General features: G+C 48.4%; 1 protein-coding gene across 1 annotated transcript in view; it reads left to right on the plus strand.

The window, feature by feature from the left end:
- Positions 1 to 24,498, plus strand: part of LOC119387730 (sodium/potassium/calcium exchanger 5-like) — a 46,589-nt gene extending 22,091 nt beyond the window's left edge. Inside the window, exons 2-11 of the mRNA XM_037655213.2 lie at positions 1,635 to 1,819; positions 9,973 to 10,299; positions 10,581 to 10,664; positions 12,970 to 13,076; positions 14,346 to 14,446; positions 16,397 to 16,487; positions 21,004 to 21,307; positions 22,486 to 22,731; positions 23,367 to 23,468; positions 24,099 to 24,498. Coding sequence (XP_037511141.1) covers positions 1,639 to 1,819; positions 9,973 to 10,299; positions 10,581 to 10,664; positions 12,970 to 13,076; positions 14,346 to 14,446; positions 16,397 to 16,487; positions 21,004 to 21,307; positions 22,486 to 22,731; positions 23,367 to 23,468; positions 24,099 to 24,421 — 1,866 coding nt within the window. The 5' untranslated portion in view covers positions 1,635 to 1,638 and the 3' untranslated portion in view covers positions 24,422 to 24,498. The remainder of the gene's footprint in view (positions 1 to 1,634; positions 1,820 to 9,972; positions 10,300 to 10,580; positions 10,665 to 12,969; positions 13,077 to 14,345; positions 14,447 to 16,396; positions 16,488 to 21,003; positions 21,308 to 22,485; positions 22,732 to 23,366; positions 23,469 to 24,098) is intronic.
- The last annotated feature ends 2,398 nt before the right edge of the window (positions 24,499 to 26,896 follow it).

The raw sequence follows: 26,896 nt of genomic DNA on the forward strand, positions 1-26,896 counted from the left end.
GTACGGAGACCTCCTGTGGGACGGTTAATGGCCAAAAACGACAGGTATTTTACACGAGGGGGTCAGAATACACGCTTGTAGAGTATAAACATAGCAAAAAATGTGACAACAGTAATTGACAGGTTTCAGTTATCATTGTTCGTGCGAATAGCATAACGGTGACTTTAAAGCACTGCGTCGGCGTTGTGAAAACGGGCAAAGCGTATCACCGCGCTGGCTTGCACGAAGGAAATTTTTTAGGAAACCATCAGCGCTGCGGAAAACGCGTCAATGGTCTGTATGCGCTTGCTTGCACGCCAGGCATTCTTAATGGCGTTATTTTCCACCTGCTGAGGCATGCGCCTGCTGCTTCGGTACTGCAGAGGCCCTACTAGCTCAAACCAGCCGTACAAACATTGTTAACACATTTATGTGTACTTATCTGACGTACATATGCGCTGCGGGTACGTCACTATAGCGCGCGCGTGCGTGAGTAACGTCACTGACGGTTAGATGACGTCAAACCGGCAGCTGGATTGTCCACCCAACCGGAATTTGTTGTGCCAGCTAAAGAAACGCTTTTCTCATTCAAAAAGAACGAACACACTCGCAGAATCGAGCTTCGCCCCACAATTACTTTTATTGCAGAGAAGCCAGCTTTGGTGAGTGCTTTTCCGTAAGTCCTGCGTGCATATGCACGCGCAACGACATGGAGAGATTATGTGGGGCATTCCTAGTACTTAATGTGGACTTCTGCTGTAAAACGAGGCTGCCGCTGTGCGCACAACTGGCGCAGATGTCGCGGACAGTGGCTGTGCTCCCGCAGCGATGATTCAGGAATCACTGGTGAGCAATGATCGCTGCAAAATTAAAAAGATAATAAAACAGGATATGAACAGAATATGTTCAAGTGTAGACATCGGAACACGACCCAGCAAGAGTGCATATATGATTAAGGCGGCTACCCGTACCTACCACATGTACGGGTATGCGCAAGAACTCACGATCATAGCGCATCTCACAGCACGACAATGGAAAGCACCGTAGTCCAGCTCCAATTGAGCGGACCAGCTGGAATTGACCTGCCTAGCGAGAAAGGCAGCTAAGGACACCGGACAGGATCCTGTACTGAGGGGACCATCCACTGCGTAGCGGAGAAGCGATCTCCGCTCGCTTCACTCTTGCTGTTCTGTATAAAGTGTACTTTTTCTCTCCCTATCTCTCATTCATTTAAGTTATAACAACATCATCTTGTCACTGGTAACTGAAAAAGGGGGACGTGGTACTGCATTAGCAAAAAAAAAAAAAAAGAAGCTGAGGTTTAACTCTTGTAATCCTAGTTATCACGAGCTAAAGGTATGTTTGGCTTGATTTTTCAAACACTACACACACAGTATTTTAAACCTTCGCCTGGTCACGTGTTACCGCCGCGGTGAGGCTTCCAACGGGCGCAGCTGCGACTCCTCCTCTTCGCAGCGGATCACGTAACGTGACGTCACACCAGCCACAGTTATGCTCGTGCGGCTCAAGGTCATTGCGACGCGATGAATGACCGCGATGAATGACCTTGGGGGACATAGCGTAGCACTGCTTTTGCTCTAACACTGCATGTGGCGTACACCACGTGAAACGCTGTCGAACTACTCTCCACGCAGTGTTATGGGCCATGGACGGCGCCGTAGGAGCGCGCTGTGGGCCAGCGGAGTACTGGGCAGCAGGTGGTCGTTCTGTCTGCTGACGACGGCTCTTCTAGCGCACGCCGATTATGCGGCCGCCAGGGGTGTCCACAACGACTCCGGTCCCGCTGTCGTCGATGAACAAAGTTTACGGCCGGAGAAAGGTACGCATCCTGTCGATACCATTCCGAGAAGGAGCCAGAAAGTTTTGCGACTCGAGATGACAGGGAGGTGCATTGCTCTGGCCTTAGCCATCTTGTTTACACTGAGGCAGGGGAAGCGTGATGGGGGACCATGAGGGCAGAGGAAAGAAGCAATGCACATGGCAAGGGGGCCTGGTCGACCAAACCCGTGCTTCTTTTACAATTGAACAAGTTCTGTATGCCTTTAAAAACAAAAAAAAAAATCGGCAGATTCCACGCGTTGTGGGAATCGCTTTTATGCGAAGCAGTCAGGGAGTACTTCTATGCTGTATTTTATGGCTTTGAGGCAAACGTTACGAGGTGTATCGACGTGTTTTTGTAAGTGTAGCAGCCGTGTGCACATCGTGGGCTTACGAGGCACGTCGACAACACTGGCGTTTAAAGGGCAACTTATGGTGCGACGTAACGTTAGCCCTCACGTTAGAGTACATACGTCAGTATTATCGAAATTAAGTGCACGTTATGGTGCAGTCATGTGAATATGATACGTAACGTTCGTTAATGTATTCCTCCGAGTCGAGCAGTGCTTCAATACAGCTTGCTGAATCATAGGAATACAAACGTAATTTATATTAGACTGCTATATAAAAGCGGAGCCAACACTGGAACCGCAGACGTTAATCTGATATGACCCCTGTATCTTAGGAGTACATGTGTAGTGTTTATTGCTTTCTTGTAAAATTAACTAGTCAGCACCACAACCACAATTGACGTTGCACCGCCATTACGCCTACATAGGCTGATTTTCCAAACGAGTTTATAGACCTGACGTGGCTTTGTGGTAGAATACCTGATTGCCACGCAGAATGCTTGGGCTCGATTCCTGCTGGGATCCAAATTTTTATTCTTCCCATTCGTCGGGTTAATGCTGCCGATGTCGGTTTTTCTTAACGCTCTCGCATTTAAATTACCAATGTCTGGTCTCGCCGTTCCTGGGTAGGTATAAACTGTCAATCACCTGTGGCGCATCCCCGTACACCGCGGCCCGTGGTAAACGGGTATGTGCCACACGTGTCTGGAGGAAAGGTTTTGACGACGTACGCGACATGATTTTCATGTTATTCATGTCATGGCCCGACAGTCAGATTTGTCAAATTCTCTTACCCTCCCATGCCAATTTTGGTCTACACCAAGTTAAGGAGGCGATCATGAGAGCACCCAGACGTAGGCGGTTAGATAGATATTGTCACGTGGTCGTGACGTCGACGAAGACAGCAGTCGGCGTTTGCAGGATGAAACTTTATTTGGCCGAACTTGTGGCCGGAAAATGAGAACTGGGACTACAGCAATATACGCTGTACAATGATAGCGGCGAACAGGGCGTCGTTCGTCGATCAACTGACAAGCAGTCAAGCGCGTCGGCTTTTATACAGGCGCTATCGAACTTTCCAGCGATATCGCTGGTGGCGGCGTAATCTCTAGACAAAGCTGGAACATTCGCGTGCGGGGCGCAATCTTAACAAACCGATCTACTACAATCGCGACGCTTCTAGAACACTACTTCGCCGACAGCGTCGAGCGTTGATAACCGTCCCTGCCGGTCAAACCCGAATACATCAAAACAAGACAAGAAGTGGGCGTGGCATTGCCCCCCTCTGAAAAAAAAGCATCGTCCCGATGCTTGTGAAAGAACATAGAAGAGAAAAAAAAAACAAGTGCATGCACAAATAAATCACAATAACAAAGGAAAAAATAGAGTCCCCAGGCTCGCTAACGCGCAAAATACGGCTTAAGGCGCACGACATGGACGACTTCAGGTCGCGCACGGCGCCGCTGAGAGTTCGTAATGCCGTCAGGGACAACCTCATAGTCGAGTGCGCCGAGGCGTCGAAGTACCCTGTACGGTCCGAAGTATCGTCGAAGAAGCTTCTCACTAAGTCCTCGTCGGCGTATTGGCGTCCATACCCATACACGGTCACCGGGTTGGTATTCCATGTGGCGTCGTCGAAGGTTGTAGCGGCGGCTGTCAGTCGTCTGCTGGTTCTTGATCCGTAGGCGGGCGAGCTGTCGTGCTTCTTCGGCGCGCTGTAGGTAGGTGGTCACGTCAATGTTTTCCTCGTCGGTCACGTTTGGTAGCATGGCGTCGAGCGTCGTTGCCGGGCTCCGTCCGTAGACCAACTTGTACGGCGTCATCTGCGTCGTTTCCTGTACGGCCGTGTTGTACGCGAAGGTCACGTACGGAAGGATGGCGTCCCACGTCTTGTGTTCGACGTCGACGTACATGGCCAGCATGTCGGCGATGGTCTTATTTAGACGCTCGGTGAGGCCGTTGGTCTGTGGGTGGTATGCGGTGGTGCGGCGGTGGCTTGTGTGGCTGTATTCCAGGATCGCCTGAGTTAGGTCAGCCGTAAACGCCGTACCTCTGTCGGTGATGAGAACCTCCGGGGCGCCGTGTCGAAGGACGATGCTCTCAACGAAGAACTTGGCTACCTCTGCGGCACTGCCTTTGGGCAGGGCTTTTGTTTCGGCGTAGCGGGTGAGGTAGTCGGTAGCCACGACGATCCATTTATTTCCACAAGTCGACGTTGGGAACGGCCCCAGGAGGTCCATCCCGATCTGCTGGAATGGTCGCCGAGGAGGCTCGATCGGCTGAAGGAAGCCTGCTGGTCTTGTGGGCGGTGTCTTCCGTCGCTGACAGTCTCGGCACGTCCTTACGTAGCGAGTGACGTCGGCTGCAAGGCGCGGCCAGTAGTACTTTTCCTGTACTCGTGCGAGCGTTCGGGAAAGTCCGAGGTGTCCAGCCGTCGGGTCGTCGTGCAGGGCATGCAGAATTTCTGGTCGCAGTCCCGAAGGTACAACGATAAGGTAGCTGGCTCGGGCCGGAGAGAAGTTCTTCTTTACGAGGACGTTGTTTTTCAAGAAAAATGATGCCAATCCTCGCCTGAATACTTTTGGGACAGCGATGGTCCTGCCCTCCAGGTAATCCACTAGACCCTTCAGTTCCGGGTCGGCTCGCTGTCGTTCGGCGAAGTCTTCGGCACTTATGGCTCCCAAGAAGCTGTCATCATCCTGGTCGTCGGGCGGTGGCGGGTCGACGGGGGCACGAGACAAGCAGTCGGCGTCGGAGTGTTTCCTTCCGGACTTGTACACGACAGTAATGTCAAATTCTTGAAGTCTTAAGCTCCACCGTGCGAGGCGACCTGAAGGGTCCTTCAAGTTAGCTAGCCAACACAAGGCGTGATGGTCGCTCACAACTTTGAAGGGCCTGCCGTAGAGGTAGGGGCGAAACTTTGACGTAGCCCAGATGATGGCGAGGCACTCCTTTTCTGTTGTGGAATAGTTGACCTCTGCTTTAGACAGCGACCGGCTAGCATAACTGATAACCCTTTCCAGTCCGCCCGTCCGCTGCACAAGGACGGCGCCGAGTCCTATGCTGCTTGCATCGGTGTGAATCTCTGTTATCGGCGTATTCGTCGAAATGCGCAAGTATCGGAGGCGTCTGCAGGCGTCGTTTCAGTTCATGAAATGCTTCGACTTGCGCTGTTTGCCACCTGAATTCGACGTCGGTCTTCGTGAGCTGCGTTAGTGGTTCGGCGATCCGTGAAAAGTCTTTGACAAAACGTCTGTAATAGGCGCACAAGCCGAGAAATCGGCGCACGGCCTTCTTGTCGGTGGGTAGCGGGAAAGCGGCGATGGCAGCTGTTTTCTGCGGGTCTGGGAGCACTCCAGTCTTGCTGATCACGTGACCCAAAAACAAGAGCTCCTCGTACGCGAAGCGGCACTTTTCTGGCTTCAGGGTGAGCCCGGAGTTCTTATTGCTTGAAGTACGGATTGAAGTCGCTGGAGGTGTTCGTCGAAGTTCGAGGAATACACAACGACGTCGTCCAAGTAAACAAGGCAAGTCTGCCACTTCAAGCCAGCCAGCACGGTGTCCATGACGCGCTGGAATGTCGCAGGTGCCGAGCAAAGACCGAAAGGCATGACCTTGAACTCAAAGAGGCCGTCGGGTGTTATAAAAGCGGTCTTTTCTCGGTCTCTTTCGTCTACTTCGATCTGCCAATAGCCGGTCTTGAGGTCCATCGACGAAAAGTACGTCGCGTTGTGTAGTCGATCCAGGGTGTCGTCTATCCGTGGGAGGGGGTACACGTCCTTCTTCGTGATTTTGTTCAGGCGCCGATAATCAACGCAGAAGCGCAGTGTCCCGTCCTTCTTCTTCACTAACACCACGGGTGACGCCCACGGACTCTTTGAAGGCTGGATGATGTCGTCGCGTAGCATTTCGTCGACTTGTTTCTTTATGGCCTCGCGTTCTCGCGTCGAAACTCTGTAGGGGCTCTGTCGGAGTGGTCGAGAATTTTGTTCTGTTATAATGCGGTGCTTAGCAAGGGGCGTTTGTCGGACCCGCGATGACGACGAGAAACAGTCCTTGTATTGCAGGAGCAGGGTTTTCAGCTGGTCTTGCTTGACCTTCGGAAGGCTCCGGTTGACGTCGAAATCTGGTTCGGGACCTCGATTCGTTGAAGCAGGTTCGGCAGCATCGAAGAGGGCGAAAGCATTGCTGGCGGCCACACATTCGTCGATGTAGGCGACCGTCGTACCAATGTTGAGGTGCCTATATTCGTGGCTGAAATTTGTCAGCACTACCTTTGCTTTACCGTAACGCAGTTTGGCTATACCTCTTGCGACGCAAATTTGACGGTTCAAGAGTAGTTGCTGATCGCCCTCGATGACGCCTTCAAGGTTCGCAGGTTTTTCGGTGCCGACGGAAATAATGACGCTGGAGCGCGGTGGAACGGTCACCTGCTCTTCTATCACGTTCAATGCATGGTTCCCTGGCGTCGCGTGGGGCGGGAGCGCTTTGTCTGAGGTTAGCGTTATCGACTCAGACCTCAGGTCGATGACGGCGCCGTGGTCACTTAGGAAGTCCATTCCAAGTATCACATCCCTAGAGCAATTTTGTAGGATTACAAAGCTCGCAGGATAAGTCCGGTTATTGATGGTGACTCTCGCCGTGCAGACACCAATCGGCGTTATCAGGTGGCCTCCAGCTGTCCGGATTTCGGGTCCACTCCAAGCGGTCTTTACTTTCTTCAGCTTGGTGGCGAATGGCCCACTGACGACGGAGTAGTCGGCCCCAGTGTCGACGAGAGCGGTGACGTTGTGGCCGTCGATGATAACGTCGAGGTCGCTAGTTCGTCGTCTTGCGTTGCGGTTGGGTCGCGGCGTCGGGTCACGGCTGCGTCGGTATGTTCCGCTGCTTCCATGTTGCGTCGTCGGGTCTTCTTCGGTCCGCGAGGTTTCGTCGGCAGGGCTTCGTCTGCTTCGCGTCGTGTTCTGCAGGTCTCGTCGCGTTGGTCGTCGGCGGCGGAGGATCTTCGGTAGTTCGTCGTACAGCAACCGCACCTCCATCGGTTGCTGCCCTTAGTTTTCCGGATACGGGCTAGGCGACCGGCCCCGGTTTGGGCCAGTGTACGGTCGGCGGTGCGGTGACATGTAGCGGCCGGGCGACGGCGAGCGGGAAGGTCGTCGTTCTTGCCACTGTGTTCCGGTGAGGTAGTCGTCAATGTCGCGCGGCCGTTCGCCTGGCTGCGGGCGCGGCGCGTTGATGGCGAATCCGCGTAGTCCCATCTGTCGGTACTGGCAGCGGCGGTACGTGTGGCCGGCCTCTCCGCAGTGGTAGCAGAGCGGGCGGTTGTCGGGGGCACGCCAGACATCGGTCTTCCTCGGGGTGTTGCGCTGGCCGACAGGTGGTCGGTAGGGCGTCGGTGGCGGCGGTGGCGGCGGCGGCGTCTGGCGACGGTACTGCGGCGGTGTGGCGTCTTGGCGCAGGCGTGGAGGAGGAGCATGACGGCGGGCTGCAGCAGCATAGCTCATAGCTTGCGGCTGCGGCTCTGCTAGCTGAGGCGCGCCGAGTGAATGCTGGATCTCCTGGCGCACGACGTCGGCGATGGACTCTACTTGAGGTTGCGACGAAGGTAGAATCTTTCGCAACTCTTCTTGCACGATTGCTCGAATCGTCTCACGCAGGTCGGCGGGTCCTAGGGCTTGAACGTCGGCGTAGCTTGTAGCCGAGAAGCTGCGGTTGTATTGCCGCGTTCGCATCTCAAGCGTTTTCTCGATCGTAGAAGCCTCCGATGCAAATTCAGTGACCGTCTTCGGCGGGTTCCTTATCAATCCAGCGAAGAGTTCCTGTTTGACACCCCGCATGAGGAACCTCACTTTCTTCTCTTCGGGCATACTTGGGTCGGCGTGTCGAAACAGGCGATTCATCTCTTCCGTGTAGATGGCAATATTTTCGTTGGGCAGCTGCACACGGGTCTCCAGCATAGCCGCGGCCCGTTCCTTGCGGACCACGCTCGTGAACGTGCTTAGGAACGTCGTCCGAAAGAGATCCCATGTTTGTAGGGCGGATTCTCGGTTCTCGAACCACGTCCTCGCGGCGTCTTCTAGGTAGAAGTACACGTGGCGCAGCTTGTCCTCGCAGTTCCAGTTATTAAATGTTGAGACCCTTTCGAAGGTCTCGAGCCAGGTCTCGGGGTCTTCACATGGCGAACCACGGAACGTCGGCGGCTCCCTGGGTGGCTGCATCACGACCGTTGTAGGTGGCAGGGGGTCTGTCATCGTCTCGGCGGTCGAGGTGACGGTCTTCGGCTGCCTGGCGTTTTCGGGAAGGAGTCCGTACTCTGGTTGTAGTCCCTTCTGCCGGCGGCTGGTTCGAGGATCCGGGTTGTCCTTAGAGTCGTCTTCTTCGCGGCTTGGGCTTGGGTCAGCGCTCCGCGGTGGCGTCCGGATCATGAAGCAGCACCTCCACCAGATGTCACGTGGTCGTGACGTCGACGAAGACAGCAGTCGGCGTTTGCAGGATGAAACTTTATTTGGCCGAACTTGTGGCCGGAAAATGAGAACTGGGACTACAGCAATATACGCTGTACAATGATAGCGGCGAACAGGGCGTCGTTCGTCGATCAACTGACAAGCAGTCAAGCGCGTCGGCTTTTATACAGGCGCTATCGAACTTTCCAGCGATATCGCTGGTGGCGGCGTAATCTCTAGACAAAGCTGGAACATTCGCGTGCGGGGCGCAATCTTAACAAACCGATCTACTACAATCGCGACGCTTCTAGAACACTACTTCGCCGACAGCGTCGAGCGTTGATAACCGTCCCTGCCGGTCAAACCCGAATACATCAAAACAAGACAAGAAGTGGGCGTGGCAATATATACGTTGATAGAAACGCTCAAAGTACCGAAGGTTTGCTAAGAAATGCTTCGCATTTAATAATGCAATGTTTTGTGACACATTGAGCATAGAAAGGCGCACAGAACGCTGCCGCTTACATCTGAGGCACGTTGGGGATTTCTTTGATAATATTCTGTTGTTTCTGAAAAACGCTATAAAACTTCTTCAGTGATAGCGCGCAGTGTTTCAGCGTCGCATTGACGATGTAAGATGAGAATTCGGAGAATTCTTAAGGCCGTCGTCTGAAGCGACTTGAAGACCCATTTTGCTTCTGTGCGAAGTAGGCTGATACCTCCACAGTGTGCGTACACGTCATTTGTGTGTGTGTTTGAGATGATGGTGGAATCATAGCTATCAGGTACTTGTATCTGACTACGTTTTCATTAGTAGTCTTTTGCTGAGCTTGATGAACATAGTGGACCCAAGAAGCTGAGCACATCAGTCTTTAATGTGCGGCTATAAGTATGGACACCGACGTAACGCTCGATTATCCCATTCTACGTGCAAACTTGTCTCACGACGGTGATGTCAGCCTTGTGGCAGTCCACGCATACTATACTATGGTCCTTATCAACTTGAAGCATTTTGTTGCACTTTCTGCCACTGAAAGTGGGACAGGAGGCGCAAGAAGACACGAGCGGAATCAGAATTTCTGGGTATAGCCAGAGTTTTTCGAAGTATTGAAGAACCCTGGTACATTTATTTTAGGTGCGATACAAAAAGAATCAGGATGGAAATATAACTGAAAGGGTCGTGTGACAAAGCGCCACATGTGTAAAAACTTCCGACTGCGTGCGCGCTTTTCCACAATGCGTAAAGGGTGGTTTTTCATAAAAGCATTTCAATCTAGCCTTGCCTGTCAACCGTTAAATTCAAACTTACTTGCAACCCGTCTTTGTCTTTCACCTTGCTCACCATTCCCCACCAAACTAAGGCAAGCCAGCGGGTTCCTTACCGAATGCGACGGTCCCAGTGTCCTATCAGGGCGAGGAAACGCTTCAGCTGGTACAGAAGGAGGAAGAAGCCGGAAATGCCTCGTCATCGTTCACGTGGCAGCACCAGCAGCAGCTCGCCGCTCCTCTCTTGGTGTTACCGTGCGTGCCGCCATCCATCGACGAGTTCCCGCGGGACCCGTTCACGCAGGAACAGCGGCTCCAGGGATGGCTGGCCATGCACTTCCTGGTGCTCGCCTACCTCTGCTGCATGCTGGCTATAGTATGCGACGAGTACTTCGTGCCTTGCCTGGAGCGGCTGTCCGACGGTTAGTGTGCACCATTTTTCTATTAGACAACACTGTCAAGCTATCTTGGCCAAGCTTTCTGCTCGGAACATTATCCAGAGATCGCTGCCTTGAGAAGTGGCGGCATTCAGTTTGAGCTCGAAGCTTGTTACGAAAGTGCTCACGCTTCTTGTTGGCCGAGAGGCAATATGATGATGGCCCGAACAAGGAGTAGAAAATTGAACGCTTTACTATACAAAAATGTACATCCTATAAACCTCCCAATCATTTCGCTATGCTGCTGTTCTTTTATTATCTTACAGCGCTGAAGATATCATCGGACGTCGCCGGTGCTACGGTAATGGCTGTCGGCACTTCGTCGCCTGAGTTGTACTCTGCCATAATTGGTGAGTGTGCATCCACGTTCGAATGAAATGATGGTGAAGAGAGAGAGAGAGACAAACTTTATTGTGCAACCAGGCTTGAACCCAAAGCTGAGTGTCGTGCTCAGTCCAGGTAGCCATGACTCGCTGCTGGTGCCCGAGCACTGTCCGCCAACCATAGTCAATTTACTAGGTCCCGAGACTGCTAGTTCCGCCTACCCGACACGCCCAACACCCAGCGCCACATGGTGCTGTGGTTCAAGAATGACGGTGAAGCGTAAAAAAAAGAAAAGAAAATCTATGAAATTTAGATGCATCTTTTGACACACAAGCCTTTTACTTTGTGTGCTTTGTGTGCTAAATTTCAGAATCATCGGCGTCAGATTTTGCTTAAGCCTACTCTTTCCTCAGGGGTGGCTCACTAACATCAAATACCTCTGTCCCCTTCGTTCACCTGCACAGGTACTAAAACGAAAAAAAAAAGAAAGAAAGCTGCAGTTCTTTCTTTTTGATGTCGTTTAATAGAATTAAAGATCTGCATTGAGCTGAATAACTAGTGGTCTGTGTGCGTGCGTATAGACATACCAATAGAAACGATAGCTAGAAATGTAGGGCCACGAGCTTAAGCACCACGCGCAAACACCTTTTTTACTGTTTCGAAATTTCTCGAAGAAACGTGAGTAAATTGTAGGACTTGCCGTAAAATACCCTGTTACCAGCATATGTCGCTATAAAAAAACGTAATTATAGTCTTTAGAAGGAATTTTGCGCGCTCACATACACACGTCTTATGTGACAACCAAACTTGTGAGAAAGAGAGAATAAAATTAGAGAAAGGACAAGATGTCAACCAGAATTATAGCATCCGGTTTGCTGCCCCACACTAAAGGAAGGGGGAAAGGGAAGGAAAGGCGGAAAAGGAAAGCGGAGAGAAGTTGATCCGTATGTTCCTCACAATTTCGACTCCCGCTCGGCGCCTGCCGAACATGTGAGAAACCTACGGATTAGAAGCGACCATAAAACCATTCTAAACTGTCTTTTTAGAATGAATACTTACCAACTAGTTAGCTCCCTGTTATACTAAGCTTCATAAAACCACCTAGCTCTCATTACAACCATAACTTACAGTAAGCAAGGTTGTGTAACTTCCACTCTATTCTTCTCGTTTCTGATGAGCACTGCTAACCGAAATGAATATTAAACTCTAGAGCACTCCAGAATGGGCGTCGGTGTCTGCGTCGTTGGTTGGGAGCGAAAAATCATCTTGTCCGTGACCGAAAAATCGAGAAAGATGCATATAAAATAAATAATAAAGATCTTCGGTTCGAGTAAGAATCGAACCTACGCCTTCTGCGCGACAAGCAGATGTTCTACCACAAAGCCACGCCTTTGCTTGAAACTGCTTCAAAAAAAAAAAAAAACTGTATGAATGGCATGTAGTGGAAGGAGTCTCCTTACCGCGTGTAATATTGCGTGACAGAAGCGCATAGAATCGCGCCAGGCGTCAAGACATGTTAATCGCGCAACGAGTGTGTGTTTTAAAGCCCCACCCATTTCAGAACGCTCAGACACATTTAATCATCATCAGCTACAAAAGCATCAACAAAGTGAACGACTGCGTAGGTTCGCGTGTCGCCTTACGGACGCGTAGTGGGCCTTTCGCTGATTCGCAAAGGAAGAATTATGGCGTAGTGGGCACTTAACAATTTGTACTTGCCGTAGGAATTCTAGGATACTTTGAAACGGCCGATGTTACGCGCACAATCATTCGTTTCCTTACGGCACGGTTGAGGCATTCACCGAGAACCAAAACCAGACTAGCAGTTGAGAAGGCGATGCGCACGGGGCCCGATTACGCTATCGCGTTCTATTCTTGAAGGTGAAGCTTAAACATCCTCCAAGTTTTTTGTCGAGACAGGCGTGATTATACAGTGTGGGCAACTAGTTAACTGGGTACGTTGCACCCCTTGTTAAACGTGACGACCAAAGAACACCGCCTTTTTTTTTCTTCTAATCGTCATGGCCGAAGGGATTGGGAGTGTAAGAATAAGGGCTTTCCATTCTGGAGGGAGATTGTTGACAGATTGAATTAGTACTCGAAGAAAGACATCGAAAAAGCGAGAAAACTCATTTATTCTCGCTCGTTCTCTCCGACACCCTAAGAGCTATGGCTTCTCAGATAAATTCTGTACTTATTACTATAATTTTTCGTGAAAGCGTAAAGGTATATACGTGTTTTCAGCTTACACATGTCCGAAACCAGCCGACATCTTGGGCAACGGCATCTCCCCGTTATCTTCGCGATTGTGTAGCAAAATTAATGACGCAGGTTCTTTTGTCACGGAGGGAGACATCGGCGTCGGCACCATTGTGGGCTCGGCCGTGTTCAACATCCTCGGAGTCACCAGCGTGACCGGCATCTATTTGCTCAGCACGGTAAGCTGCCCCGCGTCTGTATTTGGCGAATGCTACTGTCCACGAAGCGACGCTCTCTTTTTGTGCCAGCTGCGTGCGCTCTGATACGGCGTCTCGCCTCAGCGCCACACGAAATAGATGGGGTCTGTGCCCCTTCGCTCTCGAAGAAGGCGTGCGACGCAACAGCGGTCTCTTCTTAATGGCGACACAGGCCATCAAACTCGGCTGCGAACGTGCGCAGTGATCATGCTCGAGGTACATCATTTTTCTTTTTGCTAACCGCGCTCTCGGTCTGAAGAGCGTTCATGTCTGGTGACAGTGTTTGCGGTAAACAAATTGCTCATTGTTCAGCATTGTTCACGCCACAGAGCACTCGAATGGACCTCAAAAGGGGGGTTACCTTGAGGTTGTGCTTGTTAGTAGTTGATTTGAGTGACCTTCGAGGTGGCCTCTACATCACGGAGCACGATGAAAACTGCCCAACTCTTACGTTAAACATAAACGGCCTTTAAAACACTTTGTTTCGCGTACATGTTTTTGCCACTGTGTGTGCGAGCTGCTTCGTTTAATGTACTTTACTGAGAAAACTTAGGTGACATCTATTTAGTGTTAGGTAATCAAGGCGCCTATTTAGCCATCGACATCAAGGTACTTATGTGCATCGTAGAACAAAGTTTTCTTTCAGCGACCTCCACTTATCTCGTTCACGTGTAACATTTTATCAATCAATCAATCAATCAATCAATCAATCAATCAATCAATCAATCAATCAATCAATCAATCAATCAATCAATCAATCAATCAATCAATCAATCAATCAATCAATGGACCTTTTATTTCCTGAGAAATATGGGGGTGACGGAAAAGAAGTCGCACAAACTGCAGCCTGACAAGGCTCCGGCCCCTACAGGGTCCAGCAGCACATGAGCATGGTACAAAATGCAATTGTGAAGGAAATAACAAAGCATACATATAAATGTGAGCAAGTTAAGGGACCGAGAAAAGCTCAGAGAAAATTAGTAAAGACACGGAATGGTTTGTTGAGGTGATATATCATGATACACAAAGCCTTCGATAAAATACACACAAATAGTGCCTTTTCAAGTGGCTATTTGCCTTACACAAGTCCATGGCTCATAAACCTCACTGATGCGTGCATGATAGAACACGTATATATGAAGGCGGGTCCGGGAAAGCCTACACATGACCATATATGGCTTCAGTCAGCGCTGCTGTTACTGCTCACAACAACGATGCCGATAATAATCATAATGATAATATATTTTGCAGACAGCGCAGCTTGAGTGGTACCCCATCGTGCGGGACTGCCTGTTGTACGTGGCCAGCGTGAGCGTGCTCGCAGTCTGCATCGCTGACAGCACTGTCCACTGGTACGTCACGGCACAGCGCTCTTTGGATAAGTTTAAAGCCGCTTCTTGTGCTTTGTTTAATGCGGGTACATCGCATGGTAAAATCAGCAACGGAACACGTAAAATTATGTAGTCAGTGCCGGCGCTTGGAATCTTTCTACAAACCCGCGTTATGTGGACATTGAAGCGCCGCATAGCTATTGCGAATAAGAATCGCGTGAGCACGAGAATGTATAGAAGAACCTTGCTCACTTTCTCCAGCGTTTGATTCTTTAGTAATGTACCGTGCACGAATTTGAACTATGACATACGGATATGCGTCGACGAATACGTTGGCACCTTTCCGTGAGTGAACGAGTGATTAATGTTTTCGGGCATATCGTTGAAAGGAAAGTTAATGCAGACTTCCGCTGCACACATGTACAGCGAAGAAAAAAAAAGATGTAAAAAGGCGGCTAATAATCGCATATCTGGCTTCAACGAGTAACATCGGGCCCGAGTATATATCAAGATAAGCGATTGTAGGCTGTGTGGAGCTGTGTCTACAGCTGTGTGTAAAGTAACGTCTACAGTGTACCATCGTGTGTGAGTTGAACGAGCGTGCGTCTCCTGGCCGTAGGCACATGAGGGCGGCCGCGCACATCCGGGCCGTTCGTGTTCAGCGCTTCGAAGATCGCAGCAGCCGAGCGCAAAGGTGGCCCGCGCGCCCTTTTTTGCAGGTATTCGGGGGTGGGCGTAAGTGTTGAGCGGGCCAAGATGGTCGGTTGCTTCGTGCACTGTTTTTCAACTCGCATAACGCAGGAGGTTGCGCTGTCTGAATGTTTCGGAGAAACTTTAAGCGAGGGAGCGTGATGCGTTTTATCACTTCCGCCATGCGCTGGTCATAACGCCAGCGTTCTGACAGCCAGTGTTCGTGGTCGTCGAGTGAAATCTGCTTATATTTGCCCGTGGGCGCGTAACACCATGCCTGTTAATATAGGTATATGCTACCGGACGTTTACCGCTATATATATAGGGCTCAATAAAGCTTGCTGCTGGGCGAGTTGGTTCATACTTGGAAGGAAAAAAAAATATTTTTTCCTTCCAAATATATAGGGCCGATAAAATCCCTGACCTTAATTTGTGTAGTTTACAAATTCATTGTTATCATCACTGTCAATGCTTCGCCTTTCGTGCGATAGTGTCTCCCGTATTCTAAAACGTTCCTCAACGCAACACTCCGCCTTGACACATGAGAATGTCGATGGTTGCGCTGCTCCTCGAAAGATGTAATAAGTGGGTTTCGTAGCCGCTGTACTGCAATTCTTGAGAAGTGTAGATCTTTCTTAAGTTGAGGGGCGAGGCTGTGCCCAGCCAGGCCGTTATAGATACGACGACCCGTTATAAAAGGAAGGGCACCACAACATCATCATCATCAGCAGTAGCAGCATCATGGAGCGAAGGAAGAGCCTCAAATCGAGGATCGATTGAGAATGTGGGAGTGTTCTTTTTTTTTGCGTTGATACCTGTGCACATGACTACAAACGTACTCGCCGGCGTAGCCGAGTGGCTGGGCCCTTTCTATACTGTTGAGCATGAAGTTACGGGCTTGAATACAAGTCTGCAGCATGGCCGCATTCCGTCATAGAAAGGGTGCACACGCGCTGAAGTGTTCTTATTTCAATCAATCAATCAATCAATCAATCAATCAATCAATCAATCAATCAATCAATCAATCAATCAATCAATCAATCAATCAATCAATCAATCAATCAATCAATCAATCAATCAATCAATCAATCAATCAATCAATCAATCAATCAATCAATCAATTGTCATAACGCCAGCGTTGTGTGGCAACCAATCAAGTAATCAATGACATGCGTTACTGCACATTTAGTATATAACCCCATTGAATACGACGTCCTCTCAAATTGTGAAATTTATAGCTTGCATGCACAAATGAGTGTTCCCTCGTCTAACCATGTGCAGGTACGAAGCTGCATCCCTGCTGTTGCTCTTCTGCGTGTATGTTCTAGTGATGCACTACAACCCGCAGCTCAAGAGCCTGGCCGTCGCTCAGGTAGTGGGACGTCCTCTGATTGGACGCCTTTGTTATCTTTTAACTTAGCATTAGGATGGAAATGGCGAGCAGATAGTACGTCGCGTCAGGGGGATGCGAATGCTTTATATTGCAAATAACAAACCTGCGCGATCGACTCAAGTACTGACAAGTGTTATCCTATGCTGTGAATAGCAGTGATTAGGTTCATGAGCTCAGTTTGTCTCTTTCTGTTTCCGTCTTATCACTGTGCGCCGCCAAACTTTCGGTATAGGGTAGTAAATTGGGTCTTTGTTCCGATCACCTGCTCAAGTTTTCTTTCTTTCAGGCCTGTATCCTTCCTTCCCTCCCTCTCACCTATCGAACTTCGTGGGCGAGAATGTGAAGCATCATCGCAAGTTTCGTTCGTTGCGAACGTAACGTATACAGAGCAGGGGCGGCGACGAAGTCGCATTGAAACTTGGCGGAGCGATTTCTGTGTCGTGTTTACTGGCACCTGAGTGCACGTTAGTACGTGTTTGCACACGATATGTTTGCTTCGGATGTTGCGCAGCTGTGTTTCGATGGAAGCTTGCTGGAGGCTAAAGGAAACGTAACGCAGCGTTAACGCAAGTGCCTTTAACGTAAAGGCGTGCGCACAGGTGCGTGACTGTGCAGTCAGGGTTACAATTCCCGCACCGACATTTCGTCGCATTGCCTGACGGCGTGCATTAGTCTAGGAGGTATGGTATTATCATGTAACGCGTAAGGTAACCATTTCGGTTACTCTGTGCAGTGGACGCGTGATGGGAGTTATATAAACTATGCGTTAACACCCCTGTAACGAGATTTTATCGCATGACAAGCTATACTTCAAGAGATCAAACAAATTCTAAGAAGTACGCGCGCATTAAACCTGTGATTGTACACGTATATAGCTTTCCAGGGAGGGGACATACATAGGTGACTATTTATATACAGTGGTGCTGGATTTGAATTGGATTGGAAGAACTTTATTAACAAAGTCCGGAGGCGTGTGCCTTAGCACACGGTGGGCCGCTCCCACGACGGGACAGTCAAGCCGAGACCTACCGCCGCATCGTGGGCCCTCTGGACAGCCCAAAGTTGTGGCTGAATGTCGGGACTCCTCAGAGCGGAGCCCCACTTGCTGGCCGATGCTCTATCAGTGCCACGTACCGAGGGGCACTCCCAGAGCACGTGGTGTAAGGTGGCTAAACCGCCACATTTCGTACATGAATTAGTTAAATATACATCAGGATAAAGCTTGTGCAGAAAGGCAGGGTTAGGGTATGTCCCAGCTTGCAGCAATCTCAGTGTTGTTTAATTGAAATTGTACACGTAGACGTATTCTTGCAACTTATATGGCACTGCACGTACGACCTCAGGCCATCGCGCGCGCGCTCCGCCGCAGCTAGCCGCTGCCGCGTGGCGGCGCTGTGCAAGTAGACTACGGGAAGCTGGCGCTGAACGGCCGCGTGTATTACGAAGCTTCCGAATGCGTGTTTACATACGAGTTTAATTGAATTCGCACTTCTCACAGGCTTTCCCAGGTACGTATGCCGCATGCAGTCTGTGTGGCCGTGATGCCGGTGCGAAAAGTGTATTCGAATTTGATTGTATTCGTGTTTTATACTTCAGGATTTTGCAACCACGTGCTCCGCATGTCTCGGTATGTCGTATTGTTGCGTACCATTGTGCAAATCGAGCGGAAACAAAAACACTGGTGCAATTTCGTTCCATGAAATACCAGCTGCCGCTGGTGTACGGCAGCGGTGGCTTGCAGCGATTACAACTTCGAACTACACGAGAGTATGTAGCCGCCATTTTTAACCAGAGGACTTCATAGAAGGAAAAATACGGCGGCTCAAGGAGGATGCAGTACCATCAGTCTTTACAGACCACCCCTCACATTTGCAGCCCAAGGTAACGACTGGACGAAGCATGGCAAGCATCACTAAACGTGACCGCGCTGTGACCGAACAGTCAACATGCACCAGTAGCAACGCTGCCTCGCGACCGCCGCCATGTGCAACGCTGACATTAGGTCCCGAAGCTAAGGAATCGGAGCCAATGGACACTACAAGTGCTGCCGGTGAAACAATAGACATGCAATTACTCTGTACATTTTCACAGCTCAAGTTAAAAGTCATCATACGACTTTAGACTTGAACACCGTCTGTTCACAAACATCGGGCAGTGTTGCAAGAAGCGCGTGGATGAAGGAGCTGTTTTTGTTTGTTTTTCGTACTATCATGATAAAATTGTTCTAAGATCTGAAATGATGGATTCACTCGACATACGTCCTCATTTTTTGGCACCAGCTGTTGCTTTCTCACAGTGGCAACAAATGTACCTGTCAAAAGATTTACGAAGGGAACGTGAGACTGCGGACCTCCTTGGAAGCAGTCTCGCGACATTTCGTGCTAGTTAGCGCATGCACTCAAGGCTTGCGTGTAGTTTGCTACACCAGTAGACGTTAGCATGCATCGGAGCTCTTGAAGCGCCGAAGCTTTCAGTATTAGCTACTGGCAAACACTGCTTTCAAAACTCGAATCTCAGACACTGAAAAACCGACTTGCAGACAAGCGAGCATAATGGTGAAAGAACAATTTACCTCGCGTCACTTGCCCGCGCTCATGTCGGCTCAGCAGACGACGCGCGAGCGGCTCGATCAGCAACAGCCGCAAAAGACACATGCCTTCAAAAAATTTCTTGTTGCCAAGAGCAACAAGTGCTTCACCATTTCTGCTTACAAACGTTTTGATTACACGTCAAACAGCGCGAATACGGCCGAAAACTCAACAATGTAACAGCTGCGAACCTGCGTTTCCGTGGGCGACGGTGCGACCGCAGCTCTACTTCGGTGGCGGCGCGTGGCGGTTAAAAGCCGCACTAACACCGACGGCCGCTTCCCATTGCTCTCCGCTCCTTCGCCCAGGCACAGAAAAATAGAGGAGGCGCTGGTACGACAATCACAGTAATGTTGGCTGCTATTTGATCAGGTCATCGCACTTACGAGCTAGAAACAAAAATCTGGTTTGGTCTATTTAACGAAACCTCTTATGTGTCCCAGTTTGGCCACGTGACAGCACAGTGCCTCTTAAGCACTTGTATTATAAGCGACCACACGAGTGAATAAATGCTTTAAATAGAATTTCAAATATTCCACGGATGCACAAAACAGTAACATCTTCATGTATTTTACCGACATCGGGCAATGAGGAAAAGCAGAAAAGAAGAAAAAGATGGTCTCTTGTGACATCCGTGCATATTGCCTTGATTGTTTTTGTTTATGATTCCTTCTCATGGCTCTTTTTCGCCTATGACGTATATGCTAGCCTTGTAGCAACACCCATTTACAACAAGCGCATGCAGACCTTCAGCACAGCGTGATACGCACCCGCACAGTACCATCTGAGCAGGCGCAGTTTGCGCGCGTTGCTTTTCCGGGTAGGAGCGCCACGGCATATGTTCGCATATTTGAAAGCACGCTATACGCACCTACACTGTACGGGAAAAGTAATTGCATGTGCGATGGCTGCTACTAGTATTACTATGGCTGTTATTAATTTCATGGGGCTAGCGTCTCTGTCAGATATATTATTTCTCATGCGCTCGCGCTGAAATATATTCCTCTTCGTCCACCAAACGCGATCCAGAAATTAATGATTATATTTTCCTTATCTTTCCATTGATTACACATGAAGTCTCAAGCGATAGTCAACATCACCTCCTCTGTGAGTTGCAAGTGCAGTTAAACAGTCCCATGTAGTCTCTGTTAGTGTTTTTGTTTTAATTAGCAAACAACAGCGCTCTATTCCACATTAGACCAGCTAAGCAATCTCCCCGCAACAGAAACCGAAATTCTGGTATACCGGCCCTGTACGGACATCATGGTGATAGTCCATAAGAGGTTTCTGCGTTGAGCTAACGGATTGTGCAACAAATTGTGACTATATAGCTGACACAGCTGACACAGTCGACTGTGTGATGGTACGCTTCTGTATATGCGACATTCGTATTGTGTGACGCAGTACTATTATATTTGACAGAGCTCGTAACATCGCCTACGCACACATTTTGATGTTGTTCATTCTACCCCCCTTCTTTAATTTTATTTCGTTTCTTTCAGAATTAGAATAATATTGTATTGCTATAAATGAAGTTATTACAAGATCAATACACAGGAAGGGAGACTCAAAATCAACACACTGGGTCGGAGGTTGTATAGGGACCTCCTAATTCAGTTTCCGGCTGTCCAATCTATCTTACCCTCTTTCCTCTTCCCCAGTACAGGATAGCCAGCAAAACATATTTTCTGGTTATACCCCCTGCCTTGTGTATGCCCCTGCCTCCCCTTTTTTCGCCGATGCAAGACTTTTACTTATTTGTAGTATACGAGTACGTCAAGAGTCGCTATGGAAAGGTTTATACAGGAAATGTGCATTGTCATTGTTCACATTTTTAATTACCACTCTTTATATTGGGTATGCCTCGCTATGCAGTCTTAAACTTTAGTCATTACCGGTGATCGCAGGTAGACGACATTGTTGCGTACATAAAATCCGAGAAGTTGGCGGAGCGACCGGGAGAAAGCAAAGCCTCAGCGGCCCCAGCCACCGGCGCATCTGCAGTGAGCGAGGGGGCGGCGCCCCTTCTGTCCACCAACCACGTCTCGCAGTCTCCGCTCGAGTCTACTGCTGCAGTGGTCCCGAGAAGCGGTAGCCAGGCAAGACTGGCCGTAGACACCGAGAATGGCTACGACGACGTAAGCGGCGGGACCCGTCCGTTGATGGGGTCAGACCGCCACACACAAGTCGTCGCCGTTGAGATCAACGGCGGTGAGATGCGGGATCGTGTACCCGATCTTCCACTTACGTCTAGAACATCTCTCACATTCTTGCGCAGCCTTATGCTGTTTCGCGCGGGGAGAGAGGGGATAGATAGATAGATAGATAGATAGATAGATAGATAGATAGATAGATAGATAGATAGATAGATAGATAGATAGATAGATAGATAGATAGATAGATAGATAGATAGATAGATAGATAGATAGATAGATAGATAGATAGATAGATAGATAGCAAAGGGATAAAATGTAGGGAGGCAGAACTCTGGGAAGATTTACATACGCATGTGTGTGTTTATGTCGTTGGTGTTTATTTGTGTGTGCGTGCGCGTATACTTCAGGTACACATCGATCACTACCCATGACATGGGCGGTGAACAGCTTCCGCCATAATGCGCAGTTTGTGGATTAGGCTCCTACTGGCGCCAAGTTGTTTAATCGTCCACTTTCATCGCTCTTTAGCTTTAATAACGTCTACGCTTCAATTAACAATTACCATTTCTCTCCCGTTAACGAGCATAGTGGTCATGAGATTTTGTATCAATATGACCGATGACGACTATACTCGTCATCAACCAAAATTGGTACCACATGGAACCAATGGCGACTATACAGGTCATAGTTGTGTTACTTGACTTTAGATGGCCACACTTGTACATGTTGTGCTCTTTGTGTCTCGGCTTTCATTTCATTGCCTTCTTTCATTGTGTTACCATGCGGGGAAGCCATCTTACAGCTATCTTCTTTTACGCAATTTGTGAAATAAGGAAACCCCATTGAATTGAAGTAATGGTACCAATCTATTCAGAAAAAAAAAGCTCTACAAATCGAGCTAAAAAAAGATTTCCGGTAAATTTGGTACAGTTTTCTTCTTTTTTCACGGTAGCGAAAGGGTTAAAGGTCACTACACCTCTACGCTCCTTAGTTTCATTATTAGTGCTATATATGGCTGAACCTATAAGGAACGTGTACGATGGCTGACAAGTTACTTTGATCACGAGAGTCACAGTGCCTTTTTTTGTTAGAAATCGGATGGTCACCTATAACGCAGTGCGGAGACAACGCGATTGCCTAACTTTCAACTAATACCTTTACATGACATCTTCTTGAGGTACTGGAAACGATCAACTACATTCCCATGTTCTTCTATTTATTTTCCCACAACAGAGACGGAAGTGGATTTCGTGAAACCCCAAGCCTCTTCAGAGACGCAATCATGCACCGACAAGCCCAGTAGCCGTGGGTGCCTGTCCCGCACGTGGTGGCTGGTCACACTGCCTGCGTCGCTGCTGTTTCGTGTCACGGTGCCGGACTGTCGACGCTGGCCGCGCATGTTCCCGCTCACTTTCATCATGGCCGTGGTCTGGATAGGCCTGCTGTCCTACCTTTGTGCCTGGATGGTCACCGTCATTGGTACGATAGAACGCGCTCGAGAGTGATGTGCCCGTAGGTGACAACTCGGGTGGAACATGTCGTCCAATGCTTTCGGACATCGTCTTGCCGTCCCGCTCTCCCTTTTAGCACCGAGATTCTTCCCGATTTAGTTCATTAACACAGGTCAGCTTCGGCGTTGAGAGGTTAAATATCCAACGCAAAACTGTCTTCATGATATGTGACATTCATTACAATCTTGATTTTCCTGTTAGTGCAGAGCCTATGATGACAAGACACCAGGGGAGTAGCCAAAAATTTTTTTTTCGTGGGGAGGGGGGGGGGGGGAGTGGTTCGAACCGCCTTCATGTATGCTCGCGCGTGTGTTTGTATATGTGTGTGTATACATATAGATACAAAATCTAATTAATTTCGCGGGGATGGTTAACACCCCTCCCAACCAATAGCCCGAACCGGCGCTTTGTTTCGTTATAAGCATAGACGTTGACATCGGTGAAATAAAGTTCGGGTGTTCTAAACTTACTTTGGTCTATTCGATAACTCGTTGTATCACTGTTTTTAAGCTGACGTTCGTCTGAATTGTTCTTCGTGACTATGAGCTGCAAGTATGGAGGTTAACTCTTGTGATTTTTATCTTTCTTGTGTCCTTGCCGTAGGCTATACGCTGAACATACCAGATTCGGTGTCCGGCCTCACCATTCTCGCGGCTGGAATAAGCGTACCTGAGATCATCACCACGGTGCTCATTGTTAAAATGGGTGAGCCTGCCGTCGTTTGTTTGTCCTATGGATATTTTTTAAGATGTCCTTACTTAAGATAGAGGTTCATCCCTCTTCTTCTATCTAATCAGAAGCACACGTAACGCAGAAATTCCCCTTTCGGCGGGTTCACTTTACATATTTCTGGAAAAGTGGTTGTAATCAAAGGAAAAATTGAATACTAGTGATGGTTGGCAGTCTATCTTTATATGAGCAATAAATGTTTTTACAACAAAAAATAAAAAAAACAAAGAAGGATAAGCTCTATCCGCAGCAACAACGCCAGTAAGCGCACATTGAACTTCTAACGCGATGAAAACGATATCTTTCTAGGAAATATAACTGTATTGACAATAAGACTTTTGACTGGACTGGAAAAACTTTATTTAGGTCACCCAAAGAATATAAGTATATTTCATTAAAGCTGTACATTATTGAAGCTATTATTTCTGGGTCTTTATCTGCGCATTGCAAAACTAGGAGTGTAAAGGAAAATATACAGTGACTTTTTCTTCGTTAGTAAGCGAATGATAAACACAGGTTTCGCGCAACTCTGCAGACGATGCAGCACATACATCAGCAGTCACTAAGAATATACTTGTTCTGAGCAAACGTGAACATCGTTCGCAGGTTTCGGCAACATGGCGTTCAGCAACCTGATCGGGAGCAACATCTTCGACATCCTGTTCTGCTTGGGCCTTCCCTGGTTGGTGAAGACATTGTGCAACACCGGAGGCCGGTTGCGCATCAACAGCGGCGCACTGACTTACACGACGCTCACGCTGTTGGGCACGACCGTGCTCATGCTAGTCACGCTGTGTGCTGCCAGGTGGCGCCTCAACTGGCGCGTGGGCCTCGTCTGCCTGGGACTGTACGTCGCCTTCCTGACGTTGGCGTGCTGTTACGAGCTCAACTACTTCGGACCTTTCAACCCGCCCACGTGCAGGGAATAGGGCGGCGATAGATGGATCTCTGTGCGAAAACACTTGTTGCGTGCATTGTGCCGCTTGAAGTTCAACGTAGCAACGAACCAGACTTTTGTAGTTGCCTCGTGTGCCGTTGCGTTCGCCCTCGTGCTCATTCAACGGCGCCTTCTTACTTGGACATAGTGCCACGAATTGACCATGAAGCACCCCGTAGTGGGGGACTTCAGATTCATCATGGCTACCTGCGGCTCTTTAACGTGCATCTGATAAGCGTGGTGCACGCCCATTTCTGCCCAATCGGAATGGGACCGTCACGACCAGGACGGGAAACGCGATCTCAGAGCCTCTGTCCGCCATGAGCGAGTAGCAGCGCGAAGGCATTATGTTTGTTGTTTGTGGTATCGGCAATACTATGGCTGTAAGGACTCAAAACTCACATGCTCTTCGTTTTCATAGGGACTACATGTCATTGACCGGCCACCTTCGCTATATGTTCAATATTTCGTATGGACTTCTCTTTTGTGAACTTCAGCTATACGCACTTTTTCAAAACGTTTATAAGCGAAGTTCCGAATGCTTACAAGCACTGGTGTACGATACGCTTTGCGGATGCGGGCCTCAGTTCTAAGAACGTATACATAAGACTGTTATCGTTCGTACTGTTGTTGCGCTGCAGAACGCGAGCGTGTTAAAGTGTGCTTGCCTGGAAATGGACTTGTAGGCACCGTAGTTACTTCCAACCTACAAGTTAACAGTTCCTAGACTTTTGTACCTGCGGACAAGTGCTGACATACGAATACATTTTTACTCGCGGTTATAACTTGAGGACCAAGACGTCGGGTTCGCGCTTCATTGAGGTTGCGAATCTTGGTGATGTACTACCGTTGTGACAGCAATATATATATATATATATAGATATATATATATATATATTATATATATATATATATATATATTATATATATATATATATATATATATATATATATATATATACACACACACACACACACACTGTTCACTTCTTTTTACGAATAACGTAATAGTTATTAAAAAGAAACGTTATTGTTTAGAGCATGCATAATATATGTATAGAGCATTTTCGATGGGAGCTTTCGTTCCCGTGGCATAGACAGTAAGCTAAGAATTGGATGGATACTTAGGAAGCGAATTGCGGTAAACACACTGATACACGGCCGGTTGGCTACCCCGCATCGAGGAATGTGAAAAGGGTATGAAATATGATCAGGAGGAGAGAAGTGGCGCCTGACCTGACAGGCGTTGGTAGATTTGTGTGTAGCCTCTTGACCACTGCCGTAAGGATTGATAGTATGCGAAGATTACTGAGATTGCGTTCGATTTCGCGACAGAAGAGAGCCCTGTCCTGGCTCTCGTCAATTTTTCACTGCCATGCTGCGATGTTTTGTTAACATTTTTCACAAGAAGGATAGCAGCAATCGACATTCATTTGTACATTCTTACTTGTAACCGCTTAAGTATGCGGTTTAATCGCACCATAATCCAATTAAAGTTCGCCAGAGAGTTGCACTGTTTTTAATGTTATGTTGGCTTTTGATATACATTGAATGACAGGTTGACCGTTAGGTATCGTGCGTTCACTTTCGACCGTCGAAATCATGGTAGCTACGACAATTTAAAGCGCACATAAAGCGTTTAAAAGCTCAACAATCAGAACGACGACAATAACAACAGTAGCGGCAAAGGAAAAAAAAGTAATGATGCATTTACCGCAGTGATTTCGCGCCCTGGTTTAACTTCTTTGTTGAACTTAAGACTACTGCAGAGATAATTCTGTAAAATGAGCATCTATAAATTCCCCCAGAAAGTGCTGTTGACATTATTTTCGGAGCCTGCATGACCAGTTCTCCAGAGTGAAATTTTTTAAGGCTACACACAAAGTTAAAAGAGAGCGTACTTCTGCGACTGAATTAAGTAAAAAAGAAACTGATGCTTTCACGGCGATATCACGTCTATATTGCGACCAGTTGCACAGAAACCTGCTAATTGCCGGACCAAAGAAACAACAACAACAACAAAAAAGAAAAACTTCGATCTCTTTAGGGCATTTAGTTTCACATATCTGGCGAAAAACTTTGTTGCTCACTTATCCCCCATCGCTTTATCACTGGCATACGTCCCAGCGTGATCGGGAGATTTCGAGAAGTACGTAACCAGTGATGTACTAAACTTATTTCAGGACGTGATTACAATATGTGTTATGCAACAAACCATCTGTTATTGGCTGTGCATCTGAGGCAGAGTCTTACGATTTGTTTCTGCCTTCGCTTTCGTCATTCATTCGTCGTGCCGCAGTTCATTTAGTGACACTGAAAATGTTGTAAATAACTCAAATAAATATTGAAAGGGGGGCCACACAGACCCGTCTAAATGAAACTGTCTTTCGGTTTACTTCTCTTGACAGCCTGAAACGCTGCTGTGTTTTGGGCGTGTTCTCACACGAAGATGGATAAAATATTAAAG

This window comes from Rhipicephalus sanguineus, chromosome 3, assembly GCF_013339695.2.
Source record: "Rhipicephalus sanguineus isolate Rsan-2018 chromosome 3, BIME_Rsan_1.4, whole genome shotgun sequence".
Lineage (NCBI taxonomy): Eukaryota > Metazoa > Arthropoda > Arachnida > Ixodida > Ixodidae > Rhipicephalus > Rhipicephalus sanguineus.